The sequence below is a fragment of the Ipomoea nil genome, unplaced genomic scaffold (assembly GCF_001879475.1).
Source record: "Ipomoea nil cultivar Tokyo-kokei standard unplaced genomic scaffold, Asagao_1.1 scaffold2792, whole genome shotgun sequence".
In the NCBI taxonomy this organism is placed as follows: Eukaryota; Viridiplantae; Streptophyta; class Magnoliopsida; order Solanales; family Convolvulaceae; genus Ipomoea; species Ipomoea nil.
The window spans coordinates 3,085,912-3,101,994 of NW_017619220.1; the positions used below are offsets into that span (position 1 = coordinate 3,085,912).

General features: G+C 32.0%; 1 protein-coding gene across 1 annotated transcript in view; it reads left to right on the plus strand.

Annotated features, from left to right (window-relative positions):
* Positions 1-5,046: 5,046 nt before the first annotated feature.
* Positions 5,047-16,083, plus strand: part of LOC109157815 (protein FAR1-RELATED SEQUENCE 5-like) — a 28,535-nt gene continuing 17,498 nt past the window's right edge. The window contains exon 1 of the mRNA XM_019305656.1: positions 5,047-5,250. Within this exon, the coding sequence (XP_019161201.1) occupies positions 5,047-5,250 (204 nt within the window). The remainder of the gene's footprint in view (positions 5,251-16,083) is intronic.

Below are 16,083 nucleotides of genomic sequence, written 5' to 3' on the forward strand. Positions count from 1 at the left end.
TTGCCCAAAGGATCATCTATGCAATTCAAAATAGTGATCTAATGAGGTTATATTCCTACTCCTACTCTGGATATTATGATGAGGATGTATCAGATTTTTATGCCAATGCCAAAGTAAATGGTTGGACCATTGAGTCCACTGTTAATCGAACTCTCATTTCCATTGGAGAAACTGAGTTACATTGAATCTTTGGACTGCCCATGTCTAATCCTGAACAACCCTTGTTACATTTAGACATGCATTTGTATGACCGTACTGAGGTCTGGACAGAGATTTGAAATGAGAAAGCATCTGTTGAACCTAATCTTTCTGGAGATAAAACTTATTTGAAGCCAGAATATCAAATGTTAATCAATGTGATATATATATATATATATATATATATATATATATATATATATATATATATATATATATATATATATATATATATTGTGCAAGTTGAACAGTATGGAAGATATATCTCCTAAAAGAATTAGTTATTTGCATGCTATTACGACTGGAGTTAGGGATAATTGGAGTAAGTTGGTGCTAAGCAGAATATGCCATTTTGTTAAGGGTGCACAAATTAAGAATGGGAAGTTCAGCCGAGTCCTAGGTTTTGGTCTACTAATTGGAGAAATTTTGAAGCAAAAAGAGTTACCTATGAGAATGAGAAAACCCTTTGGAAACAATCGAATTCTTTATAAAGATTTTGAGATATTAGATGAGTCCAACACCCGAAAAGAAAAAGAAAATCTAGAGCACTACCAGCCAGAAAAAGACTAGTGCAAGACATTATCAATGCAAACTCTCAACCCGTACCCCAAGCCAATGATCCTCCAAGCCACACTCATACCTCAAGCCATAACCTCAATCTGAGGCACACTCATTACCTCTAGCCACGACCACAACCTAAGTCAAACTCACACCTCGAGTCTTAACCAAAATTCCAACCAAAATAATGTCCCCAACCTCATAAACCCAACCTCTCGGGTAGAATCCATGGAAGAAGTCCAAAGTGAGATAATTTGTCAATTTGATGGGTTAGATTCGGTTCTAGTAAGTGAATACCAAAGATTATTGAATTGGAGACAATGGAGACTTGATACATATCAAGAGTTGATGCCACGTGGGCCTAGTATGGAGAATGAGGAAATGTTCTCTTTAAATTGGATTGACTGCCATGTTGTTGCTCAAGCCACAAGGATCTCAGTTATTAATGCTGCATTTCTAGCCAAAATGAAAGCAAAATTGGCCGAAAGTGTTCAAGTCAATGTAGTACAAGAAGATTTGCCAACAGGAGATGATTTTTTAGAAGATGATGACATTGATCGTGTTATTGAATTGTCTCGACATATCACAAATCCGGAACTGGCAAGTGGCTCACAATCTCAATATTTTGATCAATTTACTGATCAAGGAAACAATGTGGTGAGTCCTAATTCTTTTGATGTTGATTTATATGATGTGAGCGTGTTGAATCAAACTGAGGTGAGCCATGAACCAATGGAAAATCAAGCCATGCACGACAATCAACACACTGAAGAAGCACAATCTCACCATTATGAGAGTGCTCAAGGTGACACACTTGTGCTAGAAGATTTTACCCCAGAAAGAGCAAGGGAGGTACAAGCACAATCTCAGTTACTTTATGACAACTCAGCTCAAGAAAGAGCAAGAAACCAACCTGCAAACCAAGAAAAAGAACAAGACCATGTTGCTGCTGTCTCGAATGACCACTTAAAGAAACTGGAAAACATTGTGTTTGGTCTAGTGGACAGGATGGAAGGTTTGATCCAAGGGATATACACTCTGTTAGTCCCAAAAGAGGTTAGGTGAAAGTCTAGAGGGGGGGGGGGGGGTGAATAGACTTTCAAACTTTTTCGCACAGCACAACAATTGCTAAGACAGAGATAAACCAAAACTCTTAACTAGATTGTTAGAGTATGGTGCACAGCGGAAATAAATAAACATAAAGTGTGTGTGAGATTGTGTGAGCAGTATATCTTCGTGAGAGCGAATATGTAAAGAGCAGTATGTAAAGAAAGCAGTAAAGAACACAAGACAATTATAGTGGTTTGCGAGGTGGTGTAATCCTCCTACTCCACTTGCTCTTTTCTCCAAGAGCCAATTCACTATATCTACCACTCCTTGGTTCCAAGATACAATGAATTTCCGTGATCTAGTGCTTTGATCACAAAGCCCGCACTAATCACGCCCAGTGACACCACACTGCTGCTTCGGGTTTCACGTCGCCGCGCTACTATCCCAGGATTTCACGACTCCGCGTTACTTTCCCCCCGTCTTCCACACTCCGGTAGAAACGTATCCCGTGATCTGGTGCTTTGATCACCAAGCCTACACCAATCACGCCCAGTGCCTCCGACACTGCTGCTTCGGATCTCACAGCTCCGTGTGACAATCCAGGATTTCACAGCTCCGTGCTACTTTCCTCCCTTCTCTTGTTTTGCTCCAAAACAAGTGTTGTCTTGCTTCCAACTTCTGAGACTCTGTAGATGATCTTCAATGATGCGCAGGTCTCTTTGATGAAGATAAACACTCTGGAATGATTTCTCTTGATAGCTCTGAGTGTTTTCTCTCTTTGAATATATCAAGTAAAGCACTTGATATTTATGCTCTGCTTTGCTCTGTTTAAGAACTCTTAGAATATTTCTCTTTTGAAGCTCTCTGAGTTCTTTTTCTTTTCTCACTTCTCACTTGAAGATTTTTGGTATGCTCTGTACCAAATGAGATTTTTGCTCTATGCTCTTTCAAGCTTAATTGCTCTATTCGATCCCTTTGATGGATTCGAATTTTCTGCTCTCTTGTTCGTGAGTTCGTTTTACTGCTCTATTGCTCTTCACACATCTTCAAGTCTTCATATCTTCATCATTTTATAGCTGGTAATGAGAATCTGTCCGTTGGAAAGAGACGCTCTCATTTTTGAAATCTTGTATCTTTTGTCAGAGATCTTATCTTATCTTCTGCAAAAATGTCAGAAAGAGATAAGCTAGCCGTTGATGGAGTTTCATCTCCATGTAAATGAGCTCCCAAACTTCATATGATACTCCTCTGGTTTTACGTTGAGTGGAAATATCTGGGTCTCAGTTTTGCTGTAGAATGGCTTCTCATAGCTCTGAAGTGGTCCTTGTATCTCTGGGATTCAAAAATAATCTTTATTTTAATCCCATACTAGTTAGACTAGTATTTTCCTTGTGAGAATATTTTTCACTGTAAGTTCTACTTCATCTTCTTCATTCTCACGTCTGGGTGTTCTCAGACTTCAAACTGGCTTTGAACTTCCACCCAATTTGAATTTCTCATTTGTAATTGACACCCAATTTCAATTGGCTTGTAATTGGCACCCCAATTTGAATTTCTCATTTGTAATTGACACCCAATTTCAATTGGCTTGTAATTGGCACCCAATTTGAATTTCTCCCTTGTAATTGGCTCCCAATTGACTTTGACTTGCAATTGGCTCCCAACTGCTCCTGGTGCTTTCAATTGACTTGCAATTGGCTCCCAACTGCTCCTGGTGCTTTCAATTGCTTCCCAATTTGAATTGTTGACTTTGACTTTGAAATTGGCTCCCAGACTTCTCCTGGTATTGAATTTCATCTCAATTCAATTTGATCTCCATGTCTTCTTTGAATCGGTCCCCAACTTTGAAATTGCATCCCATACTACAAATTTCAATTTTACATTGATTCCCATATTGAATTTCAATTCTACATTGGTTCCCATATTGAATTGATTTCCATTGATTTTGATTTCTCTGAAACTGGCTCCCAATTTGATTAATTTAATTTGACTTCTCAAATTTTACCTTGTAAAATTGTTGATGGTGAGTTTCAAACTTGAGCCATTTCAGATAATATATCAAGCATCATCCACTTCGTCCGTACAACTTTTGATTAAATCTCCAATCACATTTGATGTACTTCTTTCTTTCCATAGATGCTTGATCTCCAAGTCAATTTCATGCATTCTTCCAATATTAATTTTCTTCATGAAAATTCTTCTGGGATATCTTCTTTGAGTAGTAGCGACGTGAATATTGTATCATTCATCTTCTTCTTCAATTTTTCATTTTCTCCAGACAAATTCTTGATTTTCGGCTTTATATCTTCTTCTTCTATTTGCATCCATCTTCCTCTGTTTTTCTCTTTTCATAATTAAATAATTTCCCGATCTTGGTCTAAGACTCTACTAGACCTAGAAATAAAATTGGGGGATCTACAAATACAAATTTGACATATCAAAACCATTACACTTTATTCCTAACACACTCATGTCGGTCATATTGTCAATGCTCAAACTGGAAAGATTGAAAAATCATTTGTTGAAAATCAGAAGAGTCAACAAAGTCTCATTGACACACACCAATCCTTGGAGAGACATATTGGTGGTCTGAACTCCAGTATCAAGGGTGTACTCAATGAATTCTTTCTTCAAATTTCTCAAGCCCTCAAGAATGATAGACAAGCCAGTGAGGTGGTCTCCGTGAACCAAGGCAAAGGAATTCTCAAAGTAGTTCATCAACAGGAGAATCAAATCAGAGATGTTCACACAGATATTGATTCCATCAACACCAAAGTAAGGTGTCTTCGTGGTTCCTATGACATTATTGCAGAATCAGTTTCTTCCCTTCGTGCATCTGTTCATGAGCTAGTTGATTACGCCAAAAAGGGGGAAGAGAGATTCAGTCATTTGGAAGGAATGATGGAAGCTATCATGACTGCCATGGATACCAAGAGTGGTGGTGGAAGCAGCAGTAGAGGAGGCAGAACAGGCAGAACCAATATTGCAAGGAAAGGAGGACTGGAATACTGGTTTGGTGATGCAAGCAGTCCAGGAGGTTCCAGTAGTGCTAATACCACTAATAGATCTTTTCGTGATATTGTTTGTGCAGGTGAAAATCAAGAACAAATAAACTAGTTCAACAAAGTAGCTCTTTACTTGGAATCCACACCAAGAGATGACAAAATTGAAGTGACAAGAATGGTAAATCTAAATGATCTACCAAAAGGAATGAAGAAGAGTAGTCCAAGTGATCAAAACATGTGGATCTCAAGTGAGAACTTCAGACACATCAAGAGCTATGCAAGGTCCATAATGATGATGGTACTTCTAGACTACATCAAGGTGAATGGAGCAGAACTGCAAGGAGATAAGAATCTAGAAGAATGCATAATCTGGTACGAAGAAGGTATACTGCTCGGAAACAACATCACTGAAGCTTTCAATTATTATGTGATTGGGCAGGTATGCAAAGATTATGCTATTAGTGACAATTTTATTGATGTTAAGAACCATATCAATCGCATGTTAGAAGAAAAGAGAAACAAGATAATCAAGTGATTTGTGAAATTGGTGAACAATGTTTGTGTTTGGCTAACAAAACACTAAGTATGGCCATCAATATTTTGCTACAATATTTTGCTCATTATCTAAATATGATGCTTATGATATTCTGTCTGTTTTTGTTTTAATTTGTCTTGAAAGGTAATTTTTTAGCTTAACTTGTATGAATCGCATAATTGGAAAAATTGCAAAAATCATTAATGTTAAAATCCAAAAATGCGAATAGGAAACTCTTGCTAAAAATACCTTTCCTAGAGTCAAAATCAATTGTTAAACTCATCATGGCTATGTCAAATTTAATAAAATCTTTTGAAAATTTTAATTTTTTTGAGACTAACCCAAATGACTGAGTATAAGTTTTGGCGTCATCAAAAAGGGTGAAAATTGATAGGAATATTTTCTTAATAAGGTTTTGATGAGCCAAATGTACTTTAGATCCCCTTAGAATTTAGGACATTAGTACAAGCATCATAATTCAGTATTTCAAGTCAAAAAGCAAACGAAAGACTACTACATGAAGAACAAAATTAATTTGGATAACTAATTTTGGTCCTACGAGTATTCATCCAGAAGACAAGCATTAAACAAAGATGTTACAGAGAATGAATGGATGAGCCTCACGGTGAAATGGTAGAAGTCTTTGCACACAAATGATCATATCTAGGATCTAAGATTAAATCCCCCTAAAGATTTATCTTTTTGCAACGCTAAATCTGAAGAAGCAAGAAGCGGCCAAACAAGCAAGATGTAAAAACAGCACGATCTATCAAGTCAAACAAGCAAGATGTGTAAAGGTCAAAGAAGCAAGATCTGAAAAAGAGCACAGCACAATGTGACCAGGTTAAACAAGTAAGATCTAATTTTGACAAGCAAGAAAGGCAATACAAGCACAATGTGTCTCTAAGGAGCAAAATGTGACAAACAAGCAAGGATGATCAGAATATTAAATAAATTCGAATGAATTTATTTTGATTCGTCTCACATGTCACAAGAATCTAAATTGCCTGAAGACATGATCAGAACAATGGAAAATTTATGAAGGCATGGATAAAGACCTTATCTTAGAAATAAATCATGTCAGAAAAATTTATTGCCAAGAGACGTTAGAAGTTCAAAATTGACAAAGATAATAATATTTTAGAAACAACTTGAAAATCAAGTTGAGATAAAAAATATTATCATGTCAAGATAAGTTGGCAATCAAATCAAAATTGAAGAACCTAGTGTCAACAATATCAGGCTACAAGATTCAAATTTCAAATGCCAAATTATCCCACTCCAACGTATATATTTGATTATCTATAAAAATGCAATGAAGACTTGAAGATGAAGAAGTGCAGAAAAGAGACAACAAAGTGATCTATACGAGCAAAATTCAAGTCTGAATATTTATTGAAATATCTAGAAGAGAGACTTAGTCTGAATAGTCTCAAAAATAGTTGGAGAGAGATACAATTACCTTCATATTTGTAATTGTAAAAAGAGTATAGTTGTGTGCAAAATACTCTATGGAGTGTAGCTGTGTGCAAAACACTCGTAGTTGCTAAGTGTAGCTTTGCGCAAAACACTTAGTTGGCGTTTAAGTATAGCTGTGTGCGAAGTACTCGGAGTTGAGTGTAGCTGTGAGCGAGACACTCGGAGTTGGGTGTAGCTGTGTGCAAGACATCCGAAGAAGTGCTTGTGTAGCACTTATTCACTATTGTAACTGTGTGTGGAAAATAGTGAATTACTCCTAGACGCGAAAGGAGTAAAGTGGACTAGGAAGATTACGCCACTTCCGAACCACTATAAATTCTCTCTCTCATTTACATACCGCACTTACTTAATCTGCTTTATTTGTTTAGTATTTTACTAACCCGTTTACTATTCACAGTTGATCTTAATCATTCGGGTTTAGTGTGTTTTCACGTGTGAATGTAACTCAAACTTTCCAAGCTTATTATTTCAATTATTCTAAGAAATTTTGACGTGTTGCATGTGACATTTATCACACGGTTGATTTCGCATGAAGTCTTATATACAATCTTGAATAATCTTGTTAAATATTGAGTGAACCATCTCCTTTAAATATTAAAGATATTCTTGTTATTCTTACACATCATCTGAGCATATCTAACGTTGTACATGTGATCCAATTAATTATTTTGGCATAACACTTTACATATATTTATTCCATTGTGCACTCCAAATTAAATACTTGTCTATTTATTTGTTACTTGGATTTGAAATTACCAAAGTGTTATATATATGTATATATATATATATATATATATATATATATATATATATATATATATATATATATATATATATATATATATATATATAGGGAGGGGATCAGGTGCATTTGTTGCTTCCCGTGCGGATGTGCGCTGGATTAATGTGCGTGAGATTTATACTTAATGTGCGTGAGATTTGTACTCAATGTGCCTGAGATTTGTACTTAATGTGCGTCATGTTAATATGCGTGAGTTTTGTACTTAATGCGCCTGAGTATTGTGTTTAATGTGCGTGAGATTTGTGCTTAATGTGCGTGCGTATTTCAGAATTACGAGCTCAGAAGGAAGCATAACAGAAACTCACGCACATTAACGCCCAAGCTTCTTGTTACTTCTTCCTTAAATTTGGCCATGGATTCTGGATTATCAGCTACCTTCAGTGCAGTTGAATGTTTATATAAATGACGCACGCACAGTAAAATTTGCACAGCAGTGGATTTTGTTGTATTATTCCCATAATTTTTAACCACCATAGATCACCTCCGCGTCATCATCATCAGGGAGGGGGAATTGGCTACTGGGGATGGGGAAGAAGCTGACATCAATATTTTTTGCTGCATTTTGCACATTCACGCACATTAAGTACAAATCTCAGGCATATTAAGCACAACACTTACGCACATTGAGTACAAATCTCATGCACATTAATCCACCGCACATCCGCACGGGAAGCATTCAACTGCACATGAACCTTTCACTATATATATATATATATATATATATATATATATATATATATATATATATATATATATATATATATATATATATATATATATATATATACTATGATAACAGTAGAGGGACTCCAAAAGAACATCAATTAAGGTAATTGTATCATGAAATCCTATTAATCTGATTTTTTTAATTAATATAACTTTTTTCCACTTTCTAGCATTATCTTTTCTACCTATTTCTTAGAGAAATGTCGATATTGCTTTTGAACAAGAGTCATTCATTTGAATGGAAGTTTTGTTTAAAATTACCCTAAAAGAAGATCAAAACCGTAACCATAGCATTGTTTTGAGCATTTTACACAAATGAAGAAAATATGCATTTTTTTTTGAAGATAACATGTGTTTTAGTTATATGAATGAATAAATCTAAATCAAAAATAAATTACCGTATATGTAACGGCCATATGTTTTGTTTTAATTTTTTGTATTTTATATTCAGTTCAAAATAAATAATGAATTTACCTAGAAGAGCAATTGCTAAGATGTTCAAACATCAATTCATGTATTTCATTCTCTAGCTTTGAGAAAGTAATCCTAAATTTAACATATTATAAAATTAAAAATGCAATATATATAGTAATAGAGATCACATCTGAAATATCAAAAACTGATTTTTTAAATACAATATATATATATATATATATATATATATATATATATATATATATATATATATATATATATATCTCAAATGGAGATAAAAACTTATCTTTTTGTAGATCGATGCTTTGCGAGTGGGTGAACTTTCGAAACTAGAACTTTTAATCACAAATGAAAGAAAAATCTGTCAAAATAAGGGTAAAATCATTAAAAGAATCGTGTGTATAGCATGAAGTATCGACGCTCTTTGAGAGAGAGAAGACTGAAGAAAGGTCAGGAATGAGAGAATTTTTTTGAACATAAGTGTCATACTAATCTATACTATAATTAAAAACAAAATCATATTTACTTGATTTACTGTCCAAACAATAATAAATAGTGAAGGTAATTTTTTTTTTTTAAAAAGAAAGGAAATAAAAAAGAAGAGAAATATTTCACAATAATATTCTACATCATCAATTAAAAATGGGACGGAAATTACGTAAATTGAAAAAAAGAAACGAATATTAATAATTGACTAAAAATTAAAAATGGAAAAAAGGAACATAAATTAGGTTACTTGGAAAAAGAAATGAATATTAATAATTGACCCCTGAAAATAAAAAATGATTCATAATTGACTTAAATAGAAAAGGAAATAGGCAGATCATTGCATTTTAATTTTTCACAATAATATTATACAGTATAATAAATCAAATTACAATTATTTCATAAATCTCTCACAATTTTAAACAATGGAACGCAGAAATTAAAAATGGAATGGGAATGTTTCAATAATTATATTCTACATCATCAAGTAAAGGTAAATTAAAAATGAAAATAAAATATTTCAATAATAATATTCTACATCATCAATAGTAAAGATATATTTTAAACAAAAGTAAAGGTAAATTAAAAATGCAACGAAAATAAAAAATGAAACGAAAATATTTCAATAATAATATTCTACATCATCAATTAAAAATGGAACGAAAATTGAGTAAAAATATCACTGCATCTCATATTCTAATTGACTAATTGACTGAAAATAAAAAAGAATAATTGGCTGAAACTGAATCTGATATTAGTAATTGACTGAAAATATAAAAGGAAATGAATATTAATAATTGACTGCGAATAAAAAATGATTCATAATTGGCTAAAATGAAAAAAGAAATTGTCAGATCATCGCATTTTAATTAAAAGTGGAACAGAAATAAAAAATTGGACGAAAATATTTCAATAAAAATATTCTACATCATCAATTAAAAGTGGAACGGAAATTAGGTAAAAATATCACCGCATCTAATTTCTAATTGATTAATTGACTGAAAATAAAAAAGAATAATTGGTTGAAAATGAATCTGATATTACTAAGTGACTGAAAATATAAAAGGATCACTAATTGACTGATATTCTACCATTATATATTTTCATCCGAGTCACCCATCCTGATGGACGGAAGGTGTTAGCTCTAGACGAAGATGGACAATATTGTGTTGCTACTACCAATGTTGTCTACAAAGAGGTTTCAATAATGTGTAAATATAATCGGTGATATTATATTTTTTTAGATGGCAAAATTGCTATATATCTAGACAAAAAATATATTTTCCATACAAATGAATTATGATATCAATTCATTTTTATAACTGAGTTGCTAGAGAACGTGCACATTTACCTAATTTATAAACATACTAGACAATGATAAATAAAATCTCCAAAGTTACCGCATCGCATGCGTACATCTAAACACATAAACGATCCAAACCATACCTTCAATTGCACTATATATATAATATTTGATGTTCTAATTTAAATAATTATATATTGATCCAAATATTTTTAATATATTACAACAAATCTATTTTGTGCATTGCACATGCGAAAATACTTGTGTATAATAACGTAAATCATGTAGTGAATAATATATAATTATTTTTGTATGAACTGAAACATTACTCTTTATTTTTGTTTGTGTAACAATTAAAAAAAAAAAAGTAAAAGTAAGATTGCAATCAATGGGTTAGACTCATATCTAGAGCATTATAAATGCAATGCAACCTTTTTTTTTATAGAAACAATTACTTCATAATTTTTATCTTTTTAATTAACATGTTTTATATTCTATTTTATATTTGATTTAATTAATAAATAATTTTTCACTGCTGGAAATTATGGAATTTCTGATCACCTGAAAGTAATCTTAAATCAAATCAAAAGTAAAAAATGATAAAAAATAACAACAAAGATTTTTTTTCGGATATCAAAAGTGGTCGGAACAAGACTTTCAAATTGATTTAAGATCACTTTCAGTTGGTTGGAAATTCCATAATTTCCAGTAGTATTTTATGACATATCATTTGATTTATTGTGTATGGGATGGGATTATGTAGTTTCACTAGTATTGAATAAATATTTAAAAAATTTATTTTCTTCTAAATTTTATAATGTCACGTAAAGCAGGAAGAGAAATAGTATTCCATAATACTAGTATTTGCACCCGTGCGATGCACGGAATGAATTTGTTGTAATATATTAAGAATATATTAATCGATATATAATTATTTAAATTAGAACATCAAATATTATATAGTGCAATTAAAGATATGGTTTGGATCGTTTATATATTTTGATGTTATCATTGCTTGAATTTGTTAGCTAATGTCTAGATGTACACATACGGTGCTATGACTTTGAAGATTTTATTTATCATTATTTAGTATTTTCATAAATTAGGCAAATGTGCTCGTTCTCTAACAACTCAATTATAGAAATGAATTGGTATCCTTATTCATTTGTATGGAAGATATATATTTTTTGTCTAGATATATAGCAATTTTTTTATTTAAAAAAAAAACTTAATATCACCGATTATATTTACACATTATTGAAACCTCTTTGTAGACAACATTGGTAGTGACAACACAATCTTATTCATTGTTGGTCCTGAAAGGGTGGTGAGAAGTCTAGAGGGGGGGGGGGGGGGGGGGTGAATAGACTTCTCTAACTTTTTCAAACTTCTTCTGCAAACAACACTTTGTAACTTCAACTCTAAGTAACAAGCATAAACAAGTATAACAACTTAGAGTGTGCACAGCGGAATTGTAACGGCAAAGTGTTATGCTTTAAATTGTGTCGTGCTCAAATAGAGATTTTATACATGCATCACGTTAGTGCCACTTAGTATAGATGTAGGATGATGTATATAAAATTTCACTTGCATGCAAACGAGGGAACTATCAAACCCAGACAGATAAAGATACGCAATAAACCGTAACGGGTTAGTTCACAGATAATATAGGCATGCACGAAATATATATGAGCAGTAAGTAAATAGAGAGAGAGATTTATAGTGGTTCAGAGGTGGTGTAATCCTCCTAGTCCACTCTTCTCCTTTCACTTCAAGGAGGAAATTCACTATTCTTCGATCACCCAGATACAATAGTGAATAAGTGCCCAACGACACTTCTCCGAGTGCTTCGCACAAAGCTACACTCCACCAAGGTTTTTCGCAAGCTCCTCTTGTTACTCCGCCTTCCCGAGTACTTCGCACCAAGCTGTACTCCTACACCACGAGAACTATGCACAAAGCTACGCTCTCACCGGGTTTTCACAAGCTCCCCTTGTTACTCTGCCCGTTACAACCGAGTGCTACGCACAAAGCTACACTCCAACTGGGTTTTTCACTCTCCCTAGTTACTCTACCCCTTTTCTACACTCAGTAGAAGATTTACAATGAAATACAAAGATTTCTTCTCTCAGACTTGAATTCTATCTTATATAGCTCAATATACCACTTGATGATTGATTGGATAATTTTCTTTGTTGTTCAAGTGTTTTCTGAATCTCTGTTAGATTCGTGCTTGTCTTCAAGTCTGCTTGGGCAATTTATAGCAGATGAAAGCTATTTGCCCGTTGATCAACTTTCGATCTCGATCGTCCATTTTGAATTGTAGTTGATCAATTAATTTTGCCAACTTAGTCTGCAAAAATCATTTCGCCGTCTGTCAGAAGATTTAAATAAATTTGCCGTTGCTCCTCTTTAATCTGACAAAGCTTTTCTTTGGAATGGGTAGCCTCCAAATTTGAATTTCTCTGGCATGACTTTTGTTGAATTATTGATCTGATGTGCCAAGTTGATCAAATAATTTATCTGCTGATTCTTGCTTGAGTATTAAAAAGATCTCCTTCGTCTATCAGCTTCTTCTTCTTCTTCGACTTCTTCTGCAGAAACAGAGCTTCAAAATGATGTTTCTGTCTAATTCTATCATGATGTCATAGCTCTTTTTGATGAAGTCATGTCCCAATAGTATATCATGTTCCACCTTGTATCATGGACTATATATATCATGTTCCATTTCATATCATGTTCCACCTTGTATCATGGACCATATATATCATGTTCCACCTTGTATCATGGACCATATATATCATGTTCCACCTTGTATCATGGACCATATATATCATGTTCCATTTCATATCATGAGCTAGCTATCATGTTCCACCTTGTATCATGGACCATGTATCACGTTCCATTGTATATCATGAACCAATATTATGAAATCATAAAATCACTTCAAGTAGGAATCAAACTATAAACCATTTGCTTTGCTTGGCAATGCTTCTTCCATCTCAACTGGGTATCCAATTGATAAAATCCAAGACTTAAATTCTTTTGACTTATCTCTTCCACGTGTTCTCCACTAGCTTTATCACATCGTGATACTGGGTATCCAATTGATAAAATCCAAGACTTAAATTCTTTTGACTTATCTCTTCCACGTGTTCTCCACTAGCTTTATCACATCGTGATGTCATACTTCTTTCATGATAGTATAACCTGATATTACTATCATGATGACATCATCATCTCCTTATATAGCTACTTCACGATAGCAATTCATCTTTACACCAAAATTTCTTCTAATGAGAATCGAACTGTGGATTATCTCGCATTAGGCATGCTTTAACAAGTCTTCTACCATCTTGTCCATCTCAACCTTTAGTAACTTGATGCTTCATAAATCTGTTAAGCTATGATCCCGCTTTCATTTATTCTTCTTTCAAACTGCTTTTTCGTAGACTTCATGTAGGCTTCATGGCAGTGGTGCACTATACTTGGTGAACCAGAACTGACTCAAATAAAATAAAATTGGGGTCTACAAAATACATTTGGCTCATCAAAACTTCTACAATATATTCCTAACATTCATCTTCGTCTAGAGCTAACACATTCAATCCATCAAGATGGGTTACTTGGGTTAAAATATATAATGGTAGAATATTACTCAATTAGTTATCCTTTTATATTTTCAGTCAATTAGTGATATCAAATTCATTTTCAGCCAATTATTTTTTTTTTCCAGTCAATTAAAATATCAAATGCAGTGATATTTTTACAAATTTTTAATTGATGATGTAGATATTATTATTGAAATATTTCCGTTTCATTTTTTATTTACCTTTACTATTGTTTAAATATGCATTTACTATTGATAATGTAGAATATTATTATTGAAATATTTTCCTCCCATTTTTAATTTTCATTCCATATTTAATTAAAATGCAATGATCTGACCATTTTTTATTCAATTATGGATCATTTTTTATTTGCAGTCAATTATTAATATTCATTTCCTTTTATATTTTCAGCCAATTAGTAATATTAAATTCATTTTCAGCCTTTTTTTATTTTTTATTTTTAGTCAATTAGTCAATTAGAATATAGATGTAGTGATATTTTTACCTAATTTTTGTTACATTTTAATTTAATGATGTATAATATTATTAATAAAATAATTTTATTCCATTTTTAATTTATATTTACTATTTTTTTTAAATACGCCCTTACTACTTGATGATGTAAAATATTATTATTAAAATATTTCCTTTCCATTTTAAATTTTCCATTATTTCTAAACACACACACACACACACATTGATGAGCAAACAATTATATTTGTAAACATTTTCAAGATCTCCTCTTTCCAAACATTTTCAATGTGAGATCAAAATGATCCCACATCATTCTTCTTATTTTTTTTTTCTTTCTAATTTTAAGTTTATTTTGTATATCGTTTTGTTTGGATGATGATGATGATGATTATTATTATTATTATTATTATTATTATTATTATTATTATTATTATTATTATTATTATTATTATTATTATTTGATTATTGACGGTTTAAAAATAAAATAAAATTGAGATTGACAAATTCACCAAAATTTTAACAAATTCGTCATTTTAACAGTTTATGTTTAATCAGAACACCAAAGATATTATTTAATAACTCAGTAATTTGCTCTAAACTGCTAAAAACTAAAACAACACATATATTTTGGGTTAATCTTTCCCAACCCCCACTAATAATAAATAAATAATAAATAATAAATAATAAATAATAAATAAATGAAAAAATAAATAAAAACTAAAATAAGAAGACAAAGCTAAGATTTTTTAAATAAGAACATTTTGACTTCTCAATACTTGCAACATTGATGGGCAAACAATTATGTTTGTACCTCTTATATAGAGGAGCTCAAGAGCTCATCTTTTCGAACATTTTCATTGTGGGATCAAAATAATCCCATATCATTTACAAAAAGGAGCTCGTGGCTCCCCTTTGTCTTATTATTATTATTTTTTGTTAATTTTAATTTTATTTTGTATATAGCTTTGTTTGGATTATTATTATTATTATTATTATTATTATTATTATTATTATTATTACTATTATTATTATTATTATTATTATTATTATTATTATTGTTGTTGTTGTTGTTGTTGTTGTTGTTGTTCTTGTTGTTGTTGTTGTTGTTGTTGTTGTTATTGTTATTGTTGTTGTTGTAATTTGATTATTTGGTAAATTTGACAAAATTTTAAGAAATTCGCATGTTTAACATTTTATATTTAATCAAAATACCAAAAATATTATTTAATAACTTAGCAATTTGCTCCAAACTGCTAAAAACTAAAACAGTACATATACATTTTGGGCTAATCTTTCCAAACTCCCTAATAAATTTTAATTAAAAAAAAAAAAACTAAAATAAGAAGCCACTAAGATAAGGTTTATTAAATAAGAGCCTTTTGACTCGTTGGGTTTCAATAGGTTGAGATAGTTTATATGAA